Source organism: Melospiza georgiana, chromosome 16, assembly GCF_028018845.1.
Source record: "Melospiza georgiana isolate bMelGeo1 chromosome 16, bMelGeo1.pri, whole genome shotgun sequence".
In the NCBI taxonomy this organism is placed as follows: Eukaryota; Metazoa; Chordata; class Aves; order Passeriformes; family Passerellidae; genus Melospiza; species Melospiza georgiana.
Genome location: NC_080445.1, coordinates 14,766,891 through 14,788,292, shown reverse-complemented (window position 1 = coordinate 14,788,292; position 21,402 = coordinate 14,766,891). Strand labels below are relative to the sequence as shown.

At 51.1% G+C, this 21,402-nt stretch overlaps 1 protein-coding gene across 3 annotated transcripts in view; it reads right to left on the bottom strand.

The window, feature by feature from the left end:
- RAB11FIP3 (RAB11 family interacting protein 3) overlaps positions 1–21,402 on the bottom strand; it is an 87,899-nt gene that overhangs the window by 8,557 nt on the left and 57,940 nt on the right. For all 3 annotated transcript variants that reach the window (XM_058035272.1, XM_058035273.1, XM_058035274.1), the window contains 5 exons: positions 15,703–15,876; positions 9,343–9,477; positions 6,134–6,169; positions 3,010–3,103; positions 1,554–1,657 (listed from right to left, as the gene is read on the bottom strand). In XM_058035272.1, coding sequence (XP_057891255.1) covers positions 1,554–1,657; positions 3,010–3,103; positions 6,134–6,169; positions 9,343–9,477; positions 15,703–15,876 — 543 coding nt within the window. The remainder of the gene's footprint in view (positions 1–1,553; positions 1,658–3,009; positions 3,104–6,133; positions 6,170–9,342; positions 9,478–15,702; positions 15,877–21,402) is intronic.

Sequence of the window (21,402 nt, the reverse complement as noted above, 5' to 3'; positions counted from 1 at the left end):
GTGATGCCAACAAAAACCAGGGGATCTGCAGGTCACCCTTCCCTGTGTGCCAGCAGAACTGCAGATCACAGAATCCCAGAATAGTTTGGGCTAGGAGGGACCTTAAAGCCCACCCAGTGCCACCCCTGCCATGGCAGGGACACCTCCCACTGTCCCAGGCTGCTCCCAGCCCTGCCCAGCCTGGCCTTGGGCACTGCCAGGGATCCAGGGGCAGCCACAGCTGCTCTGGGCACCCTGTGCCAGGGCCTGCCCACCCTCACAGGGAACAATTCCTCATTCCCAATATCCCATCCATCCCTGCCCTCTGGCAGTGGGAGCCATTCCCTGTGTCCTGTCCCTCCATCCCTTGTCCCCAGTCCCTCTCCAGCTCTCCTGGAGCCCCTTCAGGCCCTGGCAGGGGCTCTGAGGTGTCCCTGGAGCTTCTCCTCTCCAGGTGAGCACCCCCAGCTCTGCCAGCCTGGCTCCAAGCCCTGTCCAACCTGGCCATGAGCACTTGCAGGGATGGGGCTGGAGCTGGAATTTCTGCAGTGGCTTTTCCCAGGAGAAGGATTTTCCCAGCTGATCCCACTCTCCCCAGCACACAGCTCACCCAGAGCCAGCTGACACTTCCAGGCCAAGCTGCTGAAGTGAAAACATCTCCCTCACTCTCAAGTTTATCAGGGCTTAGGGAAACCTTTGTTTGAGTGGCTCAGTTCCCTGACAGGACTGTTACTTAACAGAATTACAGCCCTATAGATAAACTCTGCTGGCTTTATCTGCCCAGGGTACAGCTATGCTGGGAGAGAGGAGCCTGGCAGATTAGCACACACAGGGATTACATCATGTGGGATCCAAAGGGCTGCACCCTGGCCTGGATCCAGCAGGAGGCAAGCCTTGGAGCTCCAGGGACCATTTGGGGCAGGAAAATATATTAAACATAAATATGATATGATATAAATATAGCCATGATCTAAATATAACCATGATATAACTATATAACTATAACTATAACTATAACTATAACTATAACTAACTATAAATGTTTTTTAAAAAATCAAGACCCAGAGTTCCAGAGACTTTTTGGGAGGGACACATGGAGCAGGGAAGCAATTAGAAAAAAAACAAATCAAAAGACAAACGAGAATAACAACAAAACCTCATCCTGAGTAGGAAGGGAACCACAAGGATCATGGATTTCAACTCCCAGCCCTGCACAGACACCCCAACAATCCCACCCTGAGAGCATTGTCCCAACACTCCTGGAGCTCTGGCAGCCTCAGGGCTGTGCCCATTCCCCTGGGCAGTGCCAGCACCCTCTGGGGGAAGAACCTTTCCTGATCTCTACCCTGACCCTCCCTGATATAGCTCCAGCAATTAAAAGCCACATGTAAAAACCACCAAAAGCCAAGTCCTGGAGCTCCAGAGAACTTAAGCCCATAAAACAGAAAATCTCCATGTCGCTGTGCCCTGTTCCCAGCTGGGATGGAGTCAGTCTCCCAGGAAAGGGCTGTGGTTTGGATTTGGGAAGGGACTGCAGCAGGAGGAGGGGAAAGGCCCCCAGGTGAGGCTCTCACCTGTGCACCAGCTGCAGGTTCTCCTGCCGCAGGCGGCTGTGCTGCTCCCCGTTGGCAGCCGTGTCCTTCTCCAGCTCCGTCACCCGCTTCTCCAGGAACACCACCTGCAGCAGGGACAGGGATCAGCCCCTGGGGAACCCCAAACCCAGAGCAGCCCCCACAGCATCCCCAAACAAGCAGGGCTCCCACTGGAACTGAGCAGTCATGCCTTGTGTATCAGCATCCCTTTAAAACATCCTTTTCCATCTGTTTTCCCAGGTTCTGATGGCTCCTGTGAACCAGTTTGGGGTCAAACACTTCACTCTTTCCTTTCTTCAACCCCTTCCTGATAGCATCCTAAAAGCAATCTAGAGGGAAAGATCCTGGTGGATCCCCAGAGCTCCATGTGCAGCACTGAGGCTGGATAACTCCCCACTGCCTGGAACAGGATGGAAACCCTGAATTTACAGATGGAGGGATCAATGACAGCTGGTGGGGAAGGAACAGAGGTGAGGATTTTCTCCCTGTACCTCTACAGGGTTTATTCCAGCTGTATTTGCATTTAATTCATTCAAATTCCATATAAAACAATCCTGGGGGAGAAGAAATGAGGAGCATGCCTGGAAAAGCCAAATCCTGGCTCTGGGAGAAGGGCAGGAGACATGGGAGAATTAAAGAGGCCATGCAGACACACAAGGCCTTCCCATCAGAAGTTTCCCAAGCCTTAAAGAACTCAACTATTTTAATTCAACTTCCCCTTGGAAAAAATGTTGTTATTTATTTATTTTTCAAAGGTTTTCCCTGCATTATAATTATTTCTGAGTGCAGCTACACACATACACGTTTCTCTTCCACACCAAGCTCCTCAGGACATTCATATTCCATAGCTGAAAGGCCATTCCCAAGGAATTTCAGGACTTCAGTAGACATCTACACAATCTTAGCTTCTTTTCCCTGTTTTTTAACTAGGAATACTCAGACATAATCTTTCCTGTGCTCCCATCTTATCCTACAACTCTTTTCTTGTAATACCCCAGGAAAATCCATCAGCATCAGCACAAAACCAGCCCTACCCTGACAGCACGAGCAGAGTGTGACAGCACGAGCAGAGTGTGCCAAGGGGAGGAAGTTTCTCTTTCACATTGGGTGGGCTGCCTCAGAAAAGCAGAACATCTTCTTGTGTGAAGGAGAAGTGAAAATGCTGCCTGTGAAGAGCCCATTCCTCCTCCCAGCACTCTGGGGGAAGAAGCCACAGCCCCTGGAGAAGATGCAGTGTCACCTCCTGACCCTGCAGAGCGCCTGGAGCGCCGCTCTGCTCCTCCATCCCCTCCATATGGGGAGGGCTCATCTGAAGGGAGGAGCTTCACCCTGATCCTGCCTGGGAACACTGCAGGGTCCCACAGACTTTACCCTAGAACCCCTTTCCTCCCAACATTTCAGCAAAGCTCAGGGCACCAGCACGGGGAGGAGGCCCCACCTTGTCGGTGATGTCCTCGTCGGTGCACTCCAGGCTCTCCCGGTAGGATTCCTCCATCACCCCCACGGCCAGCGAGCTCGTCTGGTGCAGCTGCCTGAAACAGAGACAAACCACCCCGACCCACAGCAGCAGCGGCATCAGCCCCAGCACCGGCACCATGGCGACACCAGGTGACAGCGGCCGGCCCCGCCGCCACCTCCCGCCCTCCTCAGCCTCTCCAGAGGATCTGCTCTCCGAGCGCTGCCTGTCCCCTCACCGCGGAGCTGTCCCGGGAAATCCAGCGCTCCAACGTGGACACGGGGCCGGGACTTCACACCGCGATCATTGATTGCTCTTTGGAATGGGGAGAGATAAGAGCTGCCGCTTCCCACTTTCCTTCTTTAGCCCAGCCCCAAGGCCGTGCATTATCCAGCAAAGGCCAGAGTACTGCCAGGGCTGATAAGACTGGGAAGAAGTGGGGTGCAAGGGGAGGGAGGGGGGCAAACCCCCCTGAGGCTGCTGTGACCCCCCCAGCCCAGTTAATGAGCTAATCATTAACGAGGCCTCGTGACAGCGGTGTCCCAGCTTTGTGACAAACTAAAGGAGATCCTGGCTGCTCGGTGTCCCAGCTTTGTGACAATCTAAAGGAGATCCTGGCTGCTCGGTGTCCCAGCTTTGTGACAAACTAAAGGACACCCTGGAGAGGCTGCTCGGTGTCCCAGCTTTGTGACAAACTAAAGGACACCCTGGAGAGGCTGCTCGGTGTCCCAGCTTTGTGACAAACTAAAGGACACCCTGGAGAGGCTGCTCGGTGTCCCAGCTTTGTGACAAACTAAAGGACACCCTGAGAAGGGGCTGCTCGGTGTCCCCAGCTTTGTGACAAGGAGGGGGAACCAAGCAACCCCTTCCCAGAGTGCCCTTTAGCTTGTCACAAAGCCAGGGACACCCTGAGGAGGGGCTGCTCGGTGTCCCCAGCTTTGTGACAATCTAAAGGACACCCTGAGGAGGGGTTGCTTGGTGTTTCCAGTTTTGTGACAAGCTAAAGGACATCCTGAGGAGGGGCTGCTTGGTGTCCCAGCTTTGTGACAAACTAAAGGACACCCTGGAGAGGGGCTGCTTGGTGTCCCCAGCTTTGTGACAAACTAAAGGACACCCTGGAGAGGCTGCTCAGTGTCCCCAGCTTTGTGACAAACCAAAGGACACCCTGGAGAGGGGCTGCTCCCTCAGCATGGCTGTGGATCTGCCCTGCAAAGGGGGTGTGTTCCAGCCCTGGCACCCCAGGCAGGAGAAGAACACTCTGCTCTCCTGCTCTGAGCAGAGGATGGATGACAAAACCCCAGAGGTCTCTTTAAAGTTCTGTTGCTCCCAGGAATTTTACCATTGGCTCTTGAAATCCTCCCACTCCACAGTGTGTTCATGCCAGGACTAACTAAGCACAACTGGCATTTACCAAGAGACCACAGCCTGATTTTACATCCTCACCCTCAGTTTATATTTAGATTTTAAAGTCTCAGGCACATTTGTCATTTAAATGGTGCCAAGCACAACAGGGCTTAAGCAGCTGAGATTTCTTGGCACGAGCAGAACCCGGATAAGAAAAATGAGGAAAGAGCTCTTACCAAAATAAAATCAATTTTCCAAAAGCAAATGTTTTGGGATTATTCACTAATTACAGTATCTGCAACAAAGGATTTGCTTTGGGCTGAGCTTAAGGATCTGGCTGGGCAAAACCCTGTTATCTCCCTCCTTATCACAAACCAAACCTGACTGCTCTTGAATTAACTAATATTTACACAAGCCCACACATTGCTGCCTCAGAAAAGCAAAGGGCCAGGAGGGCTCAATGCCCCATAAGATAGGGTATCTCTGTTCCCAAAAGTTTAACTCAAATCCTCCCAAAATTATCTGTGCTAGGCACGGGACAAAAACAAGTCCTAAAACAGGAAACCTGGGACAGGCTGCTCCCCTCAGCCCTCCTTCCTGCCAGTGTTTTTAACAAAGCTCTAGAAAGTAAGATGAGTGGAAGTAGGAAATGTAATATCAAGGATCTGCTTCCTTTCCAGGAGGGGAATTGTGCCAGGGGAGATTGCTGAGTGCAGGAAAAATGGAGAAGGGAAAGGTGTGAGAGCACAGTGGGAGGAAGAGGTGCAGGGAAGCTGCTTGGTCAGCACAGGGAGCAGAGAGAGTGTCAGGAACAGCAACGTTCCCCAACTGAGCTGCCTGCTCCTCCACAGTGCCCCTGTGCTGCTGGGAAACCAGCAAGGAGAAATCCAACAAGTGCAGAGGGAAATCTCCCTCCTGAGTGTGGCAGAGGCAGAACAGTGAGGTAAGAGTCAGTTTATCCTTAAAATCAGGATGGCATGGGATAGGAGGGATGGGGGAGCTGGGAGAGGAAAGGTGAGCACCAGGTGACACTGAGAGGGGAGGGAAGGACCCTGTGCTCCAGAGATCTGCCTAGATATATCCAATACATCCAATATCCCTGGGGATATGCTCACACAGAAAAGGTGACTGACATCACACAAGGTGGTTGTGCAGGACAGAAGCAGCACAGCATTAAACCTAGGTTTAAACCAGGGTTAAAATTCAATCAGAGCCATCTGCAGCCCACCCAGGTGTCCCAGAGCCCCTGACTGAGCAGGGGGAGCTGCTCCCACAAAACCAAGTGCTGAGAGGACATGGAATGAAGTGAAACAGGACCAAGAGCTGTCTGAGGCAGCTGGAATTTTTGGGGTGCTGTAGAATCCCTCCAGGTGGGGGTACTGACTGGTCTGGTCCTGCAGAACTCTACAGACATGGTGATACTGGGAGGGATCCCAGACTGGGACATATCCCAGAGGGGTATGTCCTTCTAGAGACTCCTTCCCTGCTCCATGTGCCCCCTGCTATGGCACTGGCAGGACAGACCATGAGGAAAAGCCCCCCCATTTTTCCTGGAAGGAATCAGGTTGCCAGCAGCCTCCAGCTGTGTGTACAAGTGAGAATCCCCCATTCCAGAAAAAAGATCTCAGAATTAAACCCATTTTTCCCCAGCACTATGGAATATATCCAGAAATACAACCCTCCAAGCTTATTTTGAGTTTTCCTTCCATGGAGCCGGCAGCTCACACGGATCAAGCAAACAACAACAGGAGTATGAGCTTACCTTGCCACCTTCTTGCTGGAAAGTCTTTTATTGGGGCTGCAAAATGAAGAAAAAACAGGAAAGAGTTAGAAAAGCTGACAGTGGAGAGCCAGGGAAACAGGAAACTGCATGGAATCCGGGGCACATCCTCTGCTCTGGCAGGGAGCCCTTGGCATGCACCCCCAAACCCCTGGGAAGGGCAGGAGAGGGGCCACTCCTGTGCTGAAGAACAAGGAATAACAAAGCACATGGAATAATGCTGGAGGAGAGCTCGCTGCCCCCTGCCACGCTCTGCTCTCCTGCTGATCCCTGCCTGAAAACCGATCCCCAAGGAAAGAGCTAAGAATAGCAGGGAGCCTGGGGGGGCTGCAGCCCAGTGCTGAGGGCACACTGAGCCACATGTCCTGCACCCAGGGCTCCCCAGGCCACCCTGCCACCCCCAGAGCTCCCCTGCACTGGGCAACACCAGCACATCCATCCTTCTGCCATCATCCCACTGATCAATCCATCCTCCTGCCCTTCCACAGCCACCAGGCCACTGCTGGGCTCTGGGTCACCAGGAAATGCTGCCTGCTCCTGGCCCAGAGGCTTTAGGAGCTGTTGGTGGTGTCCCTGTCTGGATTTTGAGCATGGCACTGTTGCAGTGGCTGGGGAGGGGGATGAGCTTTCTCTCCTTTTCAGGGATAACCGACAGGAATCACTCCTTGGATCCATGTCTGAGCCAGCTGCCACCATGCCACAGCGGTCAGGGATCAGTGTCACCACAGGATGAGCAGCCAAGGGCTGTGTCACCGTGTCCCACCTGCAGGGGACAGGCTGCAGGCTCTTCCTGCTGAGAAGAACCAGCCTTTTCCACAAGCAGCTCCTTGCTGAGATGCTCTTTCCAGTCTTCTGCTCCTGACTGGTGCTGGGGAAGTGGACAGGGCTTGGATCTCACTCCTCATCTTCCACCCACGCTGGTGTCACAAGATGCCACCGGGCCACACCAAATCCTCACTCAGCTCCAATCCAAGAAGCAGCAGCTGCATTCCCTGGTGCTTAGCTCAGTTTTAGGAAAAAATAACAAATAAAATCCTCTGGAAGTCCACTCCTGCCTGGAGCTGCAACACGAGTTCTTCGAAGGAGGGATTAAAAATAGCTTAGGACAATTTGCTTTGTAAAGTAACCCCCAAACCTGACTGGGGGCTGTTGTCAGGGTGACCAGCCCTGGGTCAAAGTGCATCCTCAAATCCCAGACTTCCAGGGAGCACAAGAGCTGCTGCTGGCTGGGCTTCAAGGCAGCTCGGCGCCCAAGGAGAGGAGGTCAGGGCCTGGTGTTTGCCAGGAATTGTAAGGAATGGCCCCAGCACTGGGGGGAAAATATTTTCCTCTGGAAAAATCTCCTGGGGAAGCGATGGCACCTGCAGTGTCCAAAGGCTGAGACACCAGCAAGGGCACTGGAACAAAACAGAGGCACAAAGCACTTCATGCCAAGCTCCTGGAGGAGTCTTCCCTGCTTTCCCAGGCTGCACCCCAATGCTGGGAGCAAGCTCCCCAGTTTGTTCCAAGGATAAAACACTGTCTGTGTGTCCACAATTCTTATGAGTGAGGCTGTTCTGGGGTGCTTTGGGCTTCATCCCAGCTGCCAGAATCCCCTGGAGGAGGTGTCTTCAGGCTTGTCCCAGATTTTGGTCCAGTTCCTGCTGCTCCAGGACTTGTCCCCTCTCTGAGGGCCTCACGTCAGTGGTGATGCAGGGAGGAGCAGCAGGTCCTGCATGTCCCACACACTGCACAGGACACCTCCCATCCACAGCACACAAACAGGGGGCACTGCCCCTTCCACACAGGCCCTTGGAATGTATTCCCAGTAAATGTGCACTTGGTGAGCCCTGAACACAGATGGAGGAATTGCACCTACTCACAGGGCAAACCAAAGCCTGTGGAATTCCCGCCATGATGGGACAGAGAAGCTCCACAGGAAATCCCACCCATCACAGGAGGCTCTGAGGTGTTAGGTAGATGTGGGGGAGAAAACCTGAAATGGAGTGGGGCTTCCAGGGAAAACCAGTGTTCTCCTTAATACCTGCATAACCTGAGACCCATCACTGACCCTCAAGGCCTCCAACAGCAAAACCAACTATTTAGCCAAGAAAAACAAAGGGAGAGACCTTTTTTCTCATTAAAAAGAATGAAATTCAAGCTCTTATTTGTTTTGCAGTTCTCTTCCCATAGACCAGGAGAGCTCCCAGATCACACTGTCCCTGCAAAGGACAGACAGAGACCAAGAACATGACAGAAACCAGGTCTGAATAGCCACAACAGCCAAGAGAAGAAAGATTTATCACCAATGCCACCATCCTTCCACCCAGAGGGCTGCAACCAGCTCTGAATGAACAAATCAACAGGCAGAAATCCCTCTCCACTAGTCAGACACCACATCCAGCTGCTGCCTGGGAGACCTCCAAAACTCTATCCAAATCTCCTGATGTTCCTGGTGTCTGTCACATCTCCCCAGCCCATGGTGACACCGGGGTGGGCAGGCTGTGGGTGAAGCTGGGTGAGATGAGACTTTACTGCTCCTTGTGGAGCAGGCTGATGCCTTCAGGTTGTTCCTGCAGCAGGAGGATGGGCTGTTCCTGCCCTTGCACACCACTCCCAGTCTTTCCTTGGTGACAAATACTGTGCATGGCTGTCACCCTGATTTTTTAAGATTTTCTAAGCCTTCTGATGTTTACATTCTTGTAATGAACTTTCTCACCCACTTTCTGTAAATAACTTATTGGCTTGCATTCTTTTATGAAAGAAGAAAAATCTGATAGACTGTTAGTTTGTCCAGTGTCATTGGAGAGGTGGCACTGTCACCCTCCAATCCACTGGCACTTTTTTAGAAATCTATAAATGTTAGAGTCAGAAAATAAACTCCCCTTTTCTCACCTTGAGAACAGCAGTGTGTGCACGTTGTGTCGTTTTGTGTCCTGTAGTGACACATGGGCAGCTCACTGCTCCCATGGAACCCACCATGCACAGGCATGCAAAGGGCAGGGAATGCTCTCCTTGTCTGCATCAAAGGCTCCTCCTGCTCACCCTCCATGAGCTCCCCACCACCTCAAACACCTCCAGAGCCTCCTGTGGCTGGGTGAAACTCATCCCCTCCCCACCAGCACACAGAGGGAACAGCTGTGCCAGACAAGGAGAGCCTCCCCAGGCAGAACATCCTTCCCAGGCTGGGATGGCCATGCACATCCAGTTACCTATTCATCTCAAGATCATTGAGGCGAGCAGAGAGATCCTCGAGGCGGTTGATTTGTTTGTGGCACTGGCTACAGTAAAACTCAAAAGCTTCATCTGCGAGAATGCTGTGCAGTTTGGCAGCGAGGGGATTGGTGCTAGAGAGATCACAAGGGTCATGTCAACAGCACAGAAGGCACAGGGAGCAGCTGCAGCCGTGGCTTCCACAAGCTGGGGGTACCTCAAGGTAGGGGAATTGTTGGTGGGAGCTATGAAATTTGAATAAAAATCTCAGGGCAGGTTGGGTCACCCCCCACCATGGTTTTCAAAGCCAAATTAAAACCAATGTGGGGATGTTGATGATAATATCTAGAAAATTTCTAATTTAAACTAGTTTATAATAATATGTAGCTAATTGATAATTTGTAATTGCTCAATAGAATTTATATATACTGAGGGTACCTCAAGGTAGGGGAATTGTTGGTGGGAGCTATGAAATTTGAATTAAAAAACTCAGGGCAGGTTGGGTCGCCTCCCACCACAGTTTTCAAAGCCAAATTAAATGTTTTATATATTATTATCAGCCAATGTGGGGATGCTGATAATAATATAGAGAACATTTCTAATTTAGAGTAGTTTATAACAATATGCTACTAATTGATAATTTGTAACTGCTCAATAGAATTTATATATACTGAGGGTACCTCAAGTTAGGGGAGGTTTTGGTGGGAGCTATGAAATTTGAATTAAAATCTCAGGGCAGGTGGGGTCGCCCCTCACCGTGGTTTTCAAAGCCAAATTAAAACCAATGAGGGGATGCTGATAATAATATATAGAAAATTTCTAATTTAGACTAGCTTATAACAATATACTGCTAATTGATAATTTGTAATTGCTCAATAGAATTTATATATACTGAGGGTACCTCATTTTGGTGGGAAGCATAAAATTTGAATAAAATCTCAGGGCAGGTTGGGTCGCCTCCCACCATAGTTTTCAAAGCCAAATTAAATGTTCTATATATTATCATCAGCCAACGTGGAGATGCTGATAATAATATATAGAAAATTTCTAATTTAGACTAGTTTTTAACAATATGCTGCTAATTAATAATTTGTAATTGCTCAATAGAATTTATATATACTGAGGGTACCTCAAGGTAGGGGAGGTATTGGTAGGAGGTATGAAATTTGAATTAAAAATCTCAGGGCAGGTTGGGTCGCCCCCCACCATGGTTTTCGAAGCCAAATTAAAACCAATGTGGGGATGCTGATAATAATATATAGAAAATTTCTAATTTAGACTAGTTTTTAACAATATACTGCTAATTGATAATTTGTAATTGCTCAATAGAATTTATATATACTGAGGGTACCTCATTTTGGTGGGAAGCATAAAATTTGAATTAAAATCTCAGGGCAGGTTGGGTCGCCTCCCACCGTGGTTTTCAAAGCCAAATTAAAGCCAATGTGGGGATGCTGACAATAATATAGAGAACATTTCTAATTTAGACTAGTTTTTAAAAATATACTGCTAATTGATAATTTGTAATTGCTCAATAGAATTTATATATACTGAGGATACCTCAAGGTAGGGGAGGTTTTGGTAGGAGGTATGAAATTTGAATTAAAATCTCAGGGCAGGTTGGGTCGCCTCCCACCATAGTTTTCAAAGCCAAATTAAATGTTCTATATATTATTATCAGCCAATGTGGGGATGCTGATAATAATATATAGAAATTTCTAATTTAGACTCGTTTTTAACAATATGCTGCTAATTGATAATTTGTAATTGCTCAATAGAATTTATATATACTGAGGGTACCTCAAGTTAGGGGAGGTTTTGGTGGGAGGTATGAAATTTGAATTAAAATCTCAGGGCAGGTTGGGTCGCCCCCCACCGTGGTTTTCAAAGCCAAATTAAAACCAATGAGGGGATGCTGATAATAATATATAGAAATTTTCTAATTTAGACTAGTTTATAACAATATGCTGCTAATTGATAATTTGTAATTGCTCAATAGAATTTATATATACTGAGGGTACCTCAAGGTAGGGGAGGTTTTGGTGGGAGCTATGAAATTTGAATTAAAATCTCAGGGCAGGTTGGGTCACCTCCCACCATGGTTTTCAAAGCCAAATTAAAGCAAATGTGGGGATGCTGATAATAATATATAGAAAATTTCTAATTTAGACTAGTTTATAACAATATGCTGCTAATATATAATTTGTAACTGCTCAATAGAATTTATATATACTGAGGGTACCTCAAGGTAGGGGAGGATTTGGTGGGAGCTATGAAATTTGAATTAAAATCTCAGGGCAGGTTGGGTCGCCTCCCACCATAGTTTTCAAAGCCAAATTAAATGTTCTATATATTATTATCAGCCAATGTGGGGATGCTGATAATAATATATAGAAAATTTCTAATTTAGACTAGTTTTTAACAATATACTGCTAATTGATAATTTGTAATTGCTCAACAGAATTTATATAGTTGATAATTAGCAACATTTCCATCACTCTCCTTCCAGAGACTCCCAGCATCTCTGAGCTTGGCCCACATTTCCAAACCCCTGAGCCAATCTCAATCCCCAGGAGCCCAGGGCAGGTGAGGTAAGTGCTTCCCACAAACCTACACCACTGCAAAGTTTATTTTCCAACAGGATTTTCCAGGCAATCTGTCTCAGGAGGCTCCTGGTTTGCCTCAGTAAGTGCAGAATGAACTTGCACACTGCAGGACTGGGTGCAGTGGGCCAGGGCTGAATCTAAGGGGGATTTTAATGGATTTTGGGAAAAGGTTCTTCCCCCAGAGGGTGCTGGCACTGCCCAGGCTCCCCAGGGAATGGGCACAGCCCCGGGGCTGCCAGAGCTCCAGGAGTGTTTGGACAATGATCCCAGGGATGCCCAGGGTGGGATTGTTGGGGTGTCTGAGCAGGGCCAGGAGCTGCCCTGGATGATCCTGGTGGGTCTATTCCCACTCAGGATATTGTGGGATTCCATGATCCTTTGGTCAGTGTCCCACTTTTCAATGGGATGCTTTAAAAGTAGAGCAGCTGTGCTGCTGCAGACCTGCCTTAGTAAAGTACAAAATCAGATTTTCACTTTTTCACTTTTTCACAAAATCAGATTTTTCACTTTTAAGCCAAGATGAAATGGATAGGTGCAGTTTAACACCTCACTCCTCCAAAGCACAGCCCAGCAGCAGTGCTGTGCTCCTGCAGGGAATGCCATTGGGGAAGGGCCATGGGGGTCTGTAGGACTTTCACAGCTTGGGAAGCTGGGAGATATTTCCTCATGATTTGGGCAGGACAGAGAGGATTCTCAGCTGCAAATGGTTTGTGTTCATTTGGGGCCAGACTCCACAAACCCCTCCTGTGCTTCTGGAAGCCACGGATGTGAAACAAAGAAAGGTTAAATAGTGAAAAACCCAAGCAGTTCCATAAGAGAGACAGGTAAAGGTGTGAGCAAACACAAGCAAGATAAACCCAACAGGCATCAGGGAGGGGCAGTGAATCCTGGGATATACAAACACACCAGAAACTCCTGGCCTGGAGCATCCTGAGGGTGCCCTGGCCCAGCCCCCAGCCCAGGGTCAGGCCTGGAGGCTGTGCTGTCTGTACAGTATTCCCCAGCCCCCTCAGACAGGCTGGACACCAGCAAATGCCAAATTATAATCTCTTTCTATTCCTGGAAAAAAAAAATCAATTGCAAACCATTCCCTCTGCCCCTCAGGGCAGGTGTGGCCCTGGGATAACCTTCTCCCAGCAGCAGACAGCTCTGTGGCTCAGGGTTTGTGCAGGGAAGAGGTGACAGCAGCTGTGTGGCACCTGGGGGAAGGGATGTCCCTTTTCTGGGTGCTCTTGGGTGCATTCCCTTCCCAGGTGGTGCAGCCTGGGCCAGGTGGGAACCCAAATTTAACCAGCATTAATCTACATGAGAAGAGAAGTGTGGAGGAGAAGCCCCAGGCCAGGCTGGCAGCTCCTGGGGTGTGTGCAGATCCTGCTGGCCTCGGGCTGCCCTGGCTCCCTGCCCCTGGAGTGGGTGAGAGCTCAGCCCTGGGCTGTCCCCACCCACTCCAGGATGCTGATGGGTCCCCTCCAGCTCAGCACATTCTGTGGTTGTACAACACAGAGCCTCCCTGGGCCTCCCTCCATCTCCTGGAGCAACATTTGTCTTCCCCAGGTCCCTCCTGGTGGCTGGGATGGGCTCAAGGAGCTTTTTTTTTCCTTTTATGTCCCACTGAGAGCTGCAAAGAGGCTTTTCCACTGGATGGATATGCAAGGGAAGGCTCAAGAGGAGGGATCACAAAGAAGAATACAAGGACTGAGCAGGAAAGCACTGCACCCCAATGTTCCCTGAAGGCTCTTGGGGTTTGTCTTCATCTTCTGGAGTTGTGGCAGGAGAATTTCTAGAAATTATTCCCATTTAGAGATTCCTGGAATGGAAAGAGGCTGTGGTGATGTGGCCCTTTAGAAGTGATGCTGTGCTTTGTATTCAAAATACATCCAAAAAAACCATTCAGCCTGAACCAGGGACAGCCTGTGTCCCCTCAGGTGTGTTTAAACACCCTGGGGCTGCTCAGGCATGGAATGGTTTGGGTGGGAAAGGGCATTAGAGCCCATCCCACTCCACTCCTGCCATGGCAGGGACACTTTCCACTATCCCAGGCTGCTCCAAGCCCTGCCCAGCCTGGCCTTGGGCACTGCCAGGGATCCAGGGGCAGCCACAGCTGCTCTGGGCACCCTGTGCCAGGGCCTGCCCACCCTGCCAGGGAACAATTCCCAATTCCCAATATCCCATCCAGCCCTGCCCTCTGGCAGTGGGAGCCATTCCCTGTGTCCCTTCCTACCCAAAGTCAGAAGAGCTACACAGACTCAGGGAATGTTTAGGGCAGGATTTCACACACACAACAATAATCCAAGGGGAGGCTAGGCCTGAGAGGCATGAGGAAATCCTTCAGCTCCAAGAGCCCCACTTTCCTGACTCCAGAGGCTTTGCAGGGTTTATCTGCAGCCTCCCTCCCCAGCAAGCCCCAGCAGAGAGGCTCCAGCACAAACCACCACAACCTGTGTGGCCACGTGCCCAGGGAGCCCCTCCCAGCACAGGGAAGATGGGATAAGGTGTGGATCAGATCCAGAGACAGAGCAGAGCAGAGATGCTGCCCTGGCAGAGCAAGATTGGAACACTGGCAGCGTGGGGAAACTGGGAGCTCTGGCCTGATGGTAAAGAAAAAGTTCAAGAGATTGAAAAGCTCCTTTAGCTGGGTATTTTCTTGCCAGGAGCCTTCTGGATGAGGCTGGCAGGAAAAATGAACACCAAGGCTGGGTTTTAATCAGAGTTCTTCCTGTGCCACAGCACCAGCACAGCCAGCCCCACATTCCTGTATGGAGCAAGCCAAGGACAAGCAGGGATCAGAGACTGTGCAGGGTATCCCAGTGCTGGAGCACTGCTTTCCTAAAGGGAAAGGTTGGGGATTCTTTACAGCAACTCTCCTATTTGCCATTAACACCTCCAACATTGCTGCTGCACCAGCCAAAGAGAGATGAGCCCTGACCTGCTCTTCCCTGCCAGCCCTGTGCACCCAGAATTGTCCAAACTCCGTGAAGGGTTTGGGAAGCTGGGAAAAACAGGAAGATGGGAAAAAAAAAGAAGTTTTGGGAAGTTTATATGGCTGTAGAAAGGCACAGATGGGTCATTCCAAAGAGAAAGAAGTATATTTTTGTCTTTAGCACAGGTGTGTGGCTGGCAGGGAACACTCCTGCTGGCAGAGTTGTGCCTCCAATGCAGGAACACATTCCCAGTGTTACCTGTCATCCCAGACACTTTGTGGGCTGCAGCACTGATGATATTCCAGCTTTTACTAATTTTCTTTAGACAGTAAGTATTGATAGGGTGTGTACCACCCCACCAGCTCCTCAGCCCATCCTGCTCAGACTGGAAAATGGACTTTTTCCTGGTTTCAGACCCTAAAGCAAAGAGGAAATGCTACAGCCTGCTTCCTGCTCTGCACATCCCTAGAGAAGGAATGCTGCTGCAGCTCATGCAAATCCAACCAAACATTGCATCAAAGCCCAAAATAATAAAAGAGGGAAAAACCATTAGAGTCATCCTGCAGGATCAGGGGTAAAGCTGCAGGTGATTTTCTCTCCTGGAAGGTTCAGTGAGGGAGAGTGTGACACTGGAAATGCAGACAGCTCTTCCACCTCCTGCTGGGTGCCACAGGACAGGCACTGACCAGGGAAAGGAACCATGAGGGGGGGAATTCCTCCTCCACTTCCAAGCCCATTATCCCCTCGGATCCAGAGTCTGCCAGGCTGGCAAATCCCAAGGAAACCCCAGTCCCACAGAGCAGAGTGAAGCAGCACCAGGGCTGGGCATTACCTGGGAGAGAGGAAGGAGGAGCTGCCAAAGCTGCTTTCCCCATTACACAAAGGCTCTGGGAACAGGTCGGCCTCGTTGCCCTCCCCGTAATCCTCGAAATGCTCCTCCCCGCTGATGACGGTGACAATGGAGGGGCTGAGCTCGGAGCCCAGGGCCAGCTCGTGGGGGTGGGACCTGGGGGAACAGACAGACAGAGGTTAGAGGGGCCACAGCAGCCTTGGCATTGCATCCAGGACATCCTCCTTCTGAGTATGGGGTTTGCACTTGGCAGGGGAGTGTGAGAAGCTGATGGAAGTTTCCCCCATGTGCAGCAGAGCCCATCCCTGGAATCCTCCCCCATGTCCAGCAGAGCCCATCCCTGGAAGTTTCCCCCATGTCCAGCAGAGCCCATCCCTGGAAGTTTCCCTCATGTTTAGCAGAGCCCATCCCTGGAAGTTTCCCCCATGTTTAGCAGAGCCCATCCCTGGAAGTTTCCCCCATGTTTAGCAGAGCCCATCCCTGGAAGTTTCCCCCATATCCAGCAGAGCCCATCCCTGGAAGTTTCCCTCATTCCAGCAGAGCCCATCCCTGGAAGCTTCTCCCATGTCCAGCAGAGCCCATCCCTGGAAGTTTCCCCCATGTCCAGCAGAGCCCATCCCTGGAAGTTTCCCCCATGTCCAGCAGAGCCCATCTCTGGAAGTTTCCCCCATTCCAGCAGAGCCCATCCCTGGAAGTTTCCCCCATATCCAGCAGAGCCCATCTCTGGAAGTTTCCCCCATATCCAGCAGAGCCCATCCCTGGAATCCTCTCCCATGTCCAGCAGAGCCCACCCCTAGAAGCATCCCCCATTCCAGCAGAGCCCATCCCTGGAAGTTTCCCTCATGTTTAGCAGAGCCCATCCCTGGAAGTTTCCCCCATTCCAGCAGAGCCCATCCCTGGAAGTTTCCCCCATTCCAGCAGAGCCCATCTCTGGAAGTTTCCCCCATGTTTAGCAGAGCCCATCCCTGGAAGTTTCCCCCATTCCAGCAGAGCCCATCCCTGGTGGCTCCAAGATGGACTTGCTGCTGGCTGAGGTTGACCCCACCAGGAATGGCACCTCTGGGATACCAGATTTGAGAGGGAAAACACAAAAAAGGGATGGGGCAGTGAACTGAGTGCAGAGAAGAGTGAGGTGAGGACACTGGAGAGGAACAGCTCTGCAGGGCCAAGAGCTGCTCCAGGCACCAGAACTGAGATTCCCCTGAGATTCCTGGGATGACCCTGAGATTCTGTGCCCATGGGGAGGCAGCTGTGTCCCAGCAGCCCATGGAAGGCAGGGAGGTGCAGAGATGCACCTGCAGCCCCTGCAGCAGCCCAGGCCTGGAGCAGGGGGTGCCTGAGAGGGGCTGTGAGCCCGTGGGAAGCTGTGCTGGGACAGGATCCTGCAGGGACCTGCAGATCCATGGAGCCCATGCTGGAGCAGGGTCCTGGTTGGATCTGTGACCCTGTGAGGGAGCCAGGCTGTGCCTGAAGGAGTGACCCCACAGCAGTGACACACAGGGCAGCAGTTCCACAGAACCCATGGGATGGACTCAGGCTGGAGAGGCTCAGGGAGAGCTGTCTCCTGTGTCTCCTGTGCATGGACCCACACTGGGGCAGGGAAGGGAACTCTGACTGCTCTCCCTGAGCAGTGGCTGGAACAATTTGTGATGAACTGACCACAACCCCCCCTCCCATCTCCCTGTGCCTTGGGGAAGGAGGGATGATGGGGGGTGAATGATTTTTTAAGGTCTGATTTTACTTCTCCTTATCCTGCTCTGATTTGTTCAGTAATAAATTCAATTAATATCCCAAATTTGAGTCTGTTTTACACATGATGGTATTTGATGAGTGATTTCTCCCTGTCCTTATCTCAGCTCATGAACCCCTTGTTATATTTTCTTTTCCTGTCCATCTCTGGAGGGCAGGGATGGAGCAGCTTTGGTGGGTTCCTGGTGTCCAGCCAGGGTCAACCCACCCCACCAAGGGAGTGATGTCCAAGTGAGTGATGTGCCCATTTTGGCAGAGTAGGACAGGGACAGAAACAGCCCAGGCACCACTAGGAAGTTCATGGTGATTTTTTACCCCAATAAACCAAGTTTTTCCACTGACAGCTGCAACTGGGGACACTCAGACTTGCAGGACAGTGGCCAGGGTTGGTGACAAGCCCTTGCTTGACTAAAACACCAATTTCTGTGATTGGCATGGCAGAGAAAGAGCTGGGCATATCCCAGCCCCATCCCAAATGCTGCGAGTTCCACAGCAGCTCGTGCCAGGCTCACACTTGCTCGTTGCTGCCTAATCCTCTCAAGGCTTTAACCCCATAACCCTGGGGGATTGGTGCTGGGGAGGGGAGGGCTCAGGCAGCTGGGACAGACCCCCTGCAAGACAAAGGAGCCCTTTCCCTGCTCCTGCTGGGAACACACTGTGTGGGACAATGCTGCAGTGGGGAATGCTGCTCCACGTGTTTTTAACACCAGAGCCAGGGGGCTGCAGCGTGTTAAAGCTCAGTGCAAACCCTGAACACACCCAGCACAGCTCCTGGGATGTCCCTTGCTCCTGAGGGGACACAGCTGAGCACAGAAAAGCTCTGGAAGAGCATTTCCATTGCATGGAGACACAGAACCCTGGAATGGTTTGGGCTGGAAGGATCTTAAAGCTCAGCCCATTCCATCCCCTGCCATGGCAGGGACGCCTTCCACTGTCCCAGGCTGCCCCAAACCCCATCCAGCACTGCCAGGGATCCAGGGGCAGCCACAGCTGCTCTGGGCACCCTGTGCCAGGGCCTGCCCACCAAGCCAAGCCCCCTTTCCTGCCCAGGACTATGGAAGTTTCCAAATTAAGCTGGAGAAAAGGCAGGAGGGATTTGCAACAAACGGGCTGTGAAAGCAGCCACAGGGCCACAGCTCTGTGTTTTGGGGGGGTTTAACAATGCTCTGCTCTCCAAAATTCTAGGCTAAAAATCATAATAATATTGGTTTATTACAGAAATTGGTATTGGCTATGCCCTTATCTCCTTGCACTTGCTAGCAGAGGGAAATGGGATATGAGCAGATTGCTGGACTAAACCAGAAAGAAAAAAAGATTACAGATAAGCCATTTATGACAAAAAACCTGCTCTATCTGAAGGATTTTCTCTTATCCTGCTAATATAAACATGTCAACCCTCCAGATCTCTATTTAACCACAAATAAATCCAGCCCAGCTTGTGGGCATCTGCACATACTCCTCCTGCCCTTGGAAGCACCAATATTCCACAGTGGGAATCCACTGGAACCCATCCATCCCTGTGGTGAGTCAGACCTTCACCAAAAGAAGTGGAAATCACTCCAGGAATAGAAGCCAGGGGGTGGAATTGATAATTCAGAAGCAAAACCCAAGCCCAGAACTCTAAATTTGGGGTTGTGGTTTGATAAGCACTGCACAGAAGCAGATCTGATCAGGCACCTGGAAACCCTCAACCTAGGCAGTAAATTATATTTCCTATTCCCATCTTGAGGCTCAGGCAGCTTCAGGATCCAGAGTCCAACTAATCTTCAGTACACACAGCCTAAAAAAGCTTTAAGCTCAAACCATTTCAGGTATGTTGAGCTCTGAGAGCTCCTGAGAAGTGATGCTGAAGCTGATTCAGCCCAGCAGCAGCACTGGGGGACTGTACTCTGAGTACCAGAGGTTTCCTCCTGTGAGGTCTGATGGCACCAAAACCAGCCCTCAGCACTCCCACAGGTTCCCATTTCAAACCGTTCAAATCTAGAAATCAAACCAAGTTCTTGGGTGCCTGGAATTTGCACACATTGAACAATCTGGGAAAAGGCCTGGACAGGGTGCACAAAGGACATCTGACCTTCCCAAGCCCACAGCTGGGGTAACAGGGAATAACAGAATAGTTTGGGTTGGAAGGACCTTAAGGCCCACCCAGTGCCACCCCTGCCATGGCAGGGACACCTCCCACTGTCCCAGGCTGCTCCCAGCCCTGCCCAGCCTGGCCTTGGGCACTGCCAGGGATCCAGGGGCAGCCACAGCTGCTCTGGGCACCCTGTGCCAGGGCCTGCCCACCCTCACAGGGAACAATTCCCAATTCCCAATATCCCATCCAGCCCTGCCCTCTGGCACTGGGAGCCATTCCCTGTGTCCTGTCCCTCCATCCCTTGTCCCCAGTCCCTCTCCAGCTCTCCTGGAGCCCCTTCAGGCCCTGGCAGGGGCTCTGAGGTGTCCCTGGAGCTTCTCCTCTCCAGGTGAGCACCCCCAGCTCTGCAATCCTGGCTCCAGAGCAGAGGGGCTCTGAAGCATCCCTGTGGCTTCCTCTGGACTCTCTCCAACAATCCTGTCCCTCCTGTCCTGCTGACCCCAGCCTTGACAAGCATGGGGACCACCTGCTCTCCCCCCTTTCCCCAGGCAGTTCTGTACCTACAGGCAGGTGAATCCTGTCCCCCCTTTCCCCAGGCAGTTCTGTACCTACAGGCAGGTGAATCCTCTCCCCTTTTCCCCAGGCAGTTCTGTACCTACAGGCAGGTGAATCCCAGGCAGTTCTGTACCTACAGGCAGGTGAATCCTGTCCCCCAATTCCCCAGGCAGTTCTGTACCTACAGGCAGGTGAATCCTCTCCCCCTTTCCCCAGGCAGTTCTGTACCTACAGGCAGGTGAATCCCAGGCAGGCTGCCTTCCCCAGCGGGTGGGAGTGCACGCAGGCTGCCATGGCCCTGCAGGGACCCCGTGCTGCTGGCAGGGAGCTCTCAGCTGATTATCTCCCAATTTAACTGTCACTGAGCTGGCCTGCTGCAGTGAGAAGAGCCCAGCTGGATAATCCCATTTCTGCTCTAATCCACAGCACCCTTTCAGCCCCGGGCCTAGTGCTGCTTGTTGCCTCTGTGATGCCCCCAGATGGGATTTTGGGGTGGGAGGGAAGCTTGGAGCTCCCAAAAAGCAGAGCTGCAAGCACTCCCTGGAGCACCAACTCTGGGCCTTGTGTTTTGGGACAAACCTCTTCCTGTGTGTTACAGACCTTAAGCAAAGGGGATTCCAGAGGTTTTGGTGTACATTGGTGTTCTTGGGGCACTAATCTGGCACTGGCAGATGGACTGACATGTCCAGGATGGGGCTTGGACAAACCTGGTCTAGTGGAAGGTGTCCCTACCCATGGCAGAAGGTGGAATGAGATGAGCTTTAAGGTCCCTGTCAACCCAAACCATTCTGTGATTCTGATCCTAAAGGACTTCTTCCCTGCCCTCCTGCCTGCCAGCATCCCAGTTTCACCCCAAACCCCAGTTTTCCTCCAAAAATGGGGTGGGCCCAGGAGCAGTTTTGCCAGCAGCAGTTCAGACCCAGGGAAGGAGATCTTGGCTCACATTTCTGTGCTCCAGGCAGAGGTTTCAAACCAGTTATTACAGGAGGTGGTTGCACATCAAAGGCACACATGTTTTTAGGGAAAACAAAAATAGAACGAGTTCCCCTCCTGACTGGAAAATTATATGTTGTGTTTCTGGCTTAAGTGATAGATTAAAAACTGCAAGTCTTTCAGGTGTTTGGATCACCTGAGAAGTTATTTTAGAGGTTAAAGATGCTAATGAGGGTACAGAAGATCTCCCAAGGCAAGCAACGATTAACTCAAAGAGATTGCCAGGCTGGGCTCCAAACCAGCCTACACAAACCAGCCTAATTATTCTCCTTATTCCTCCAGAAGAGCTATTTTGGTCTTGCACGTTG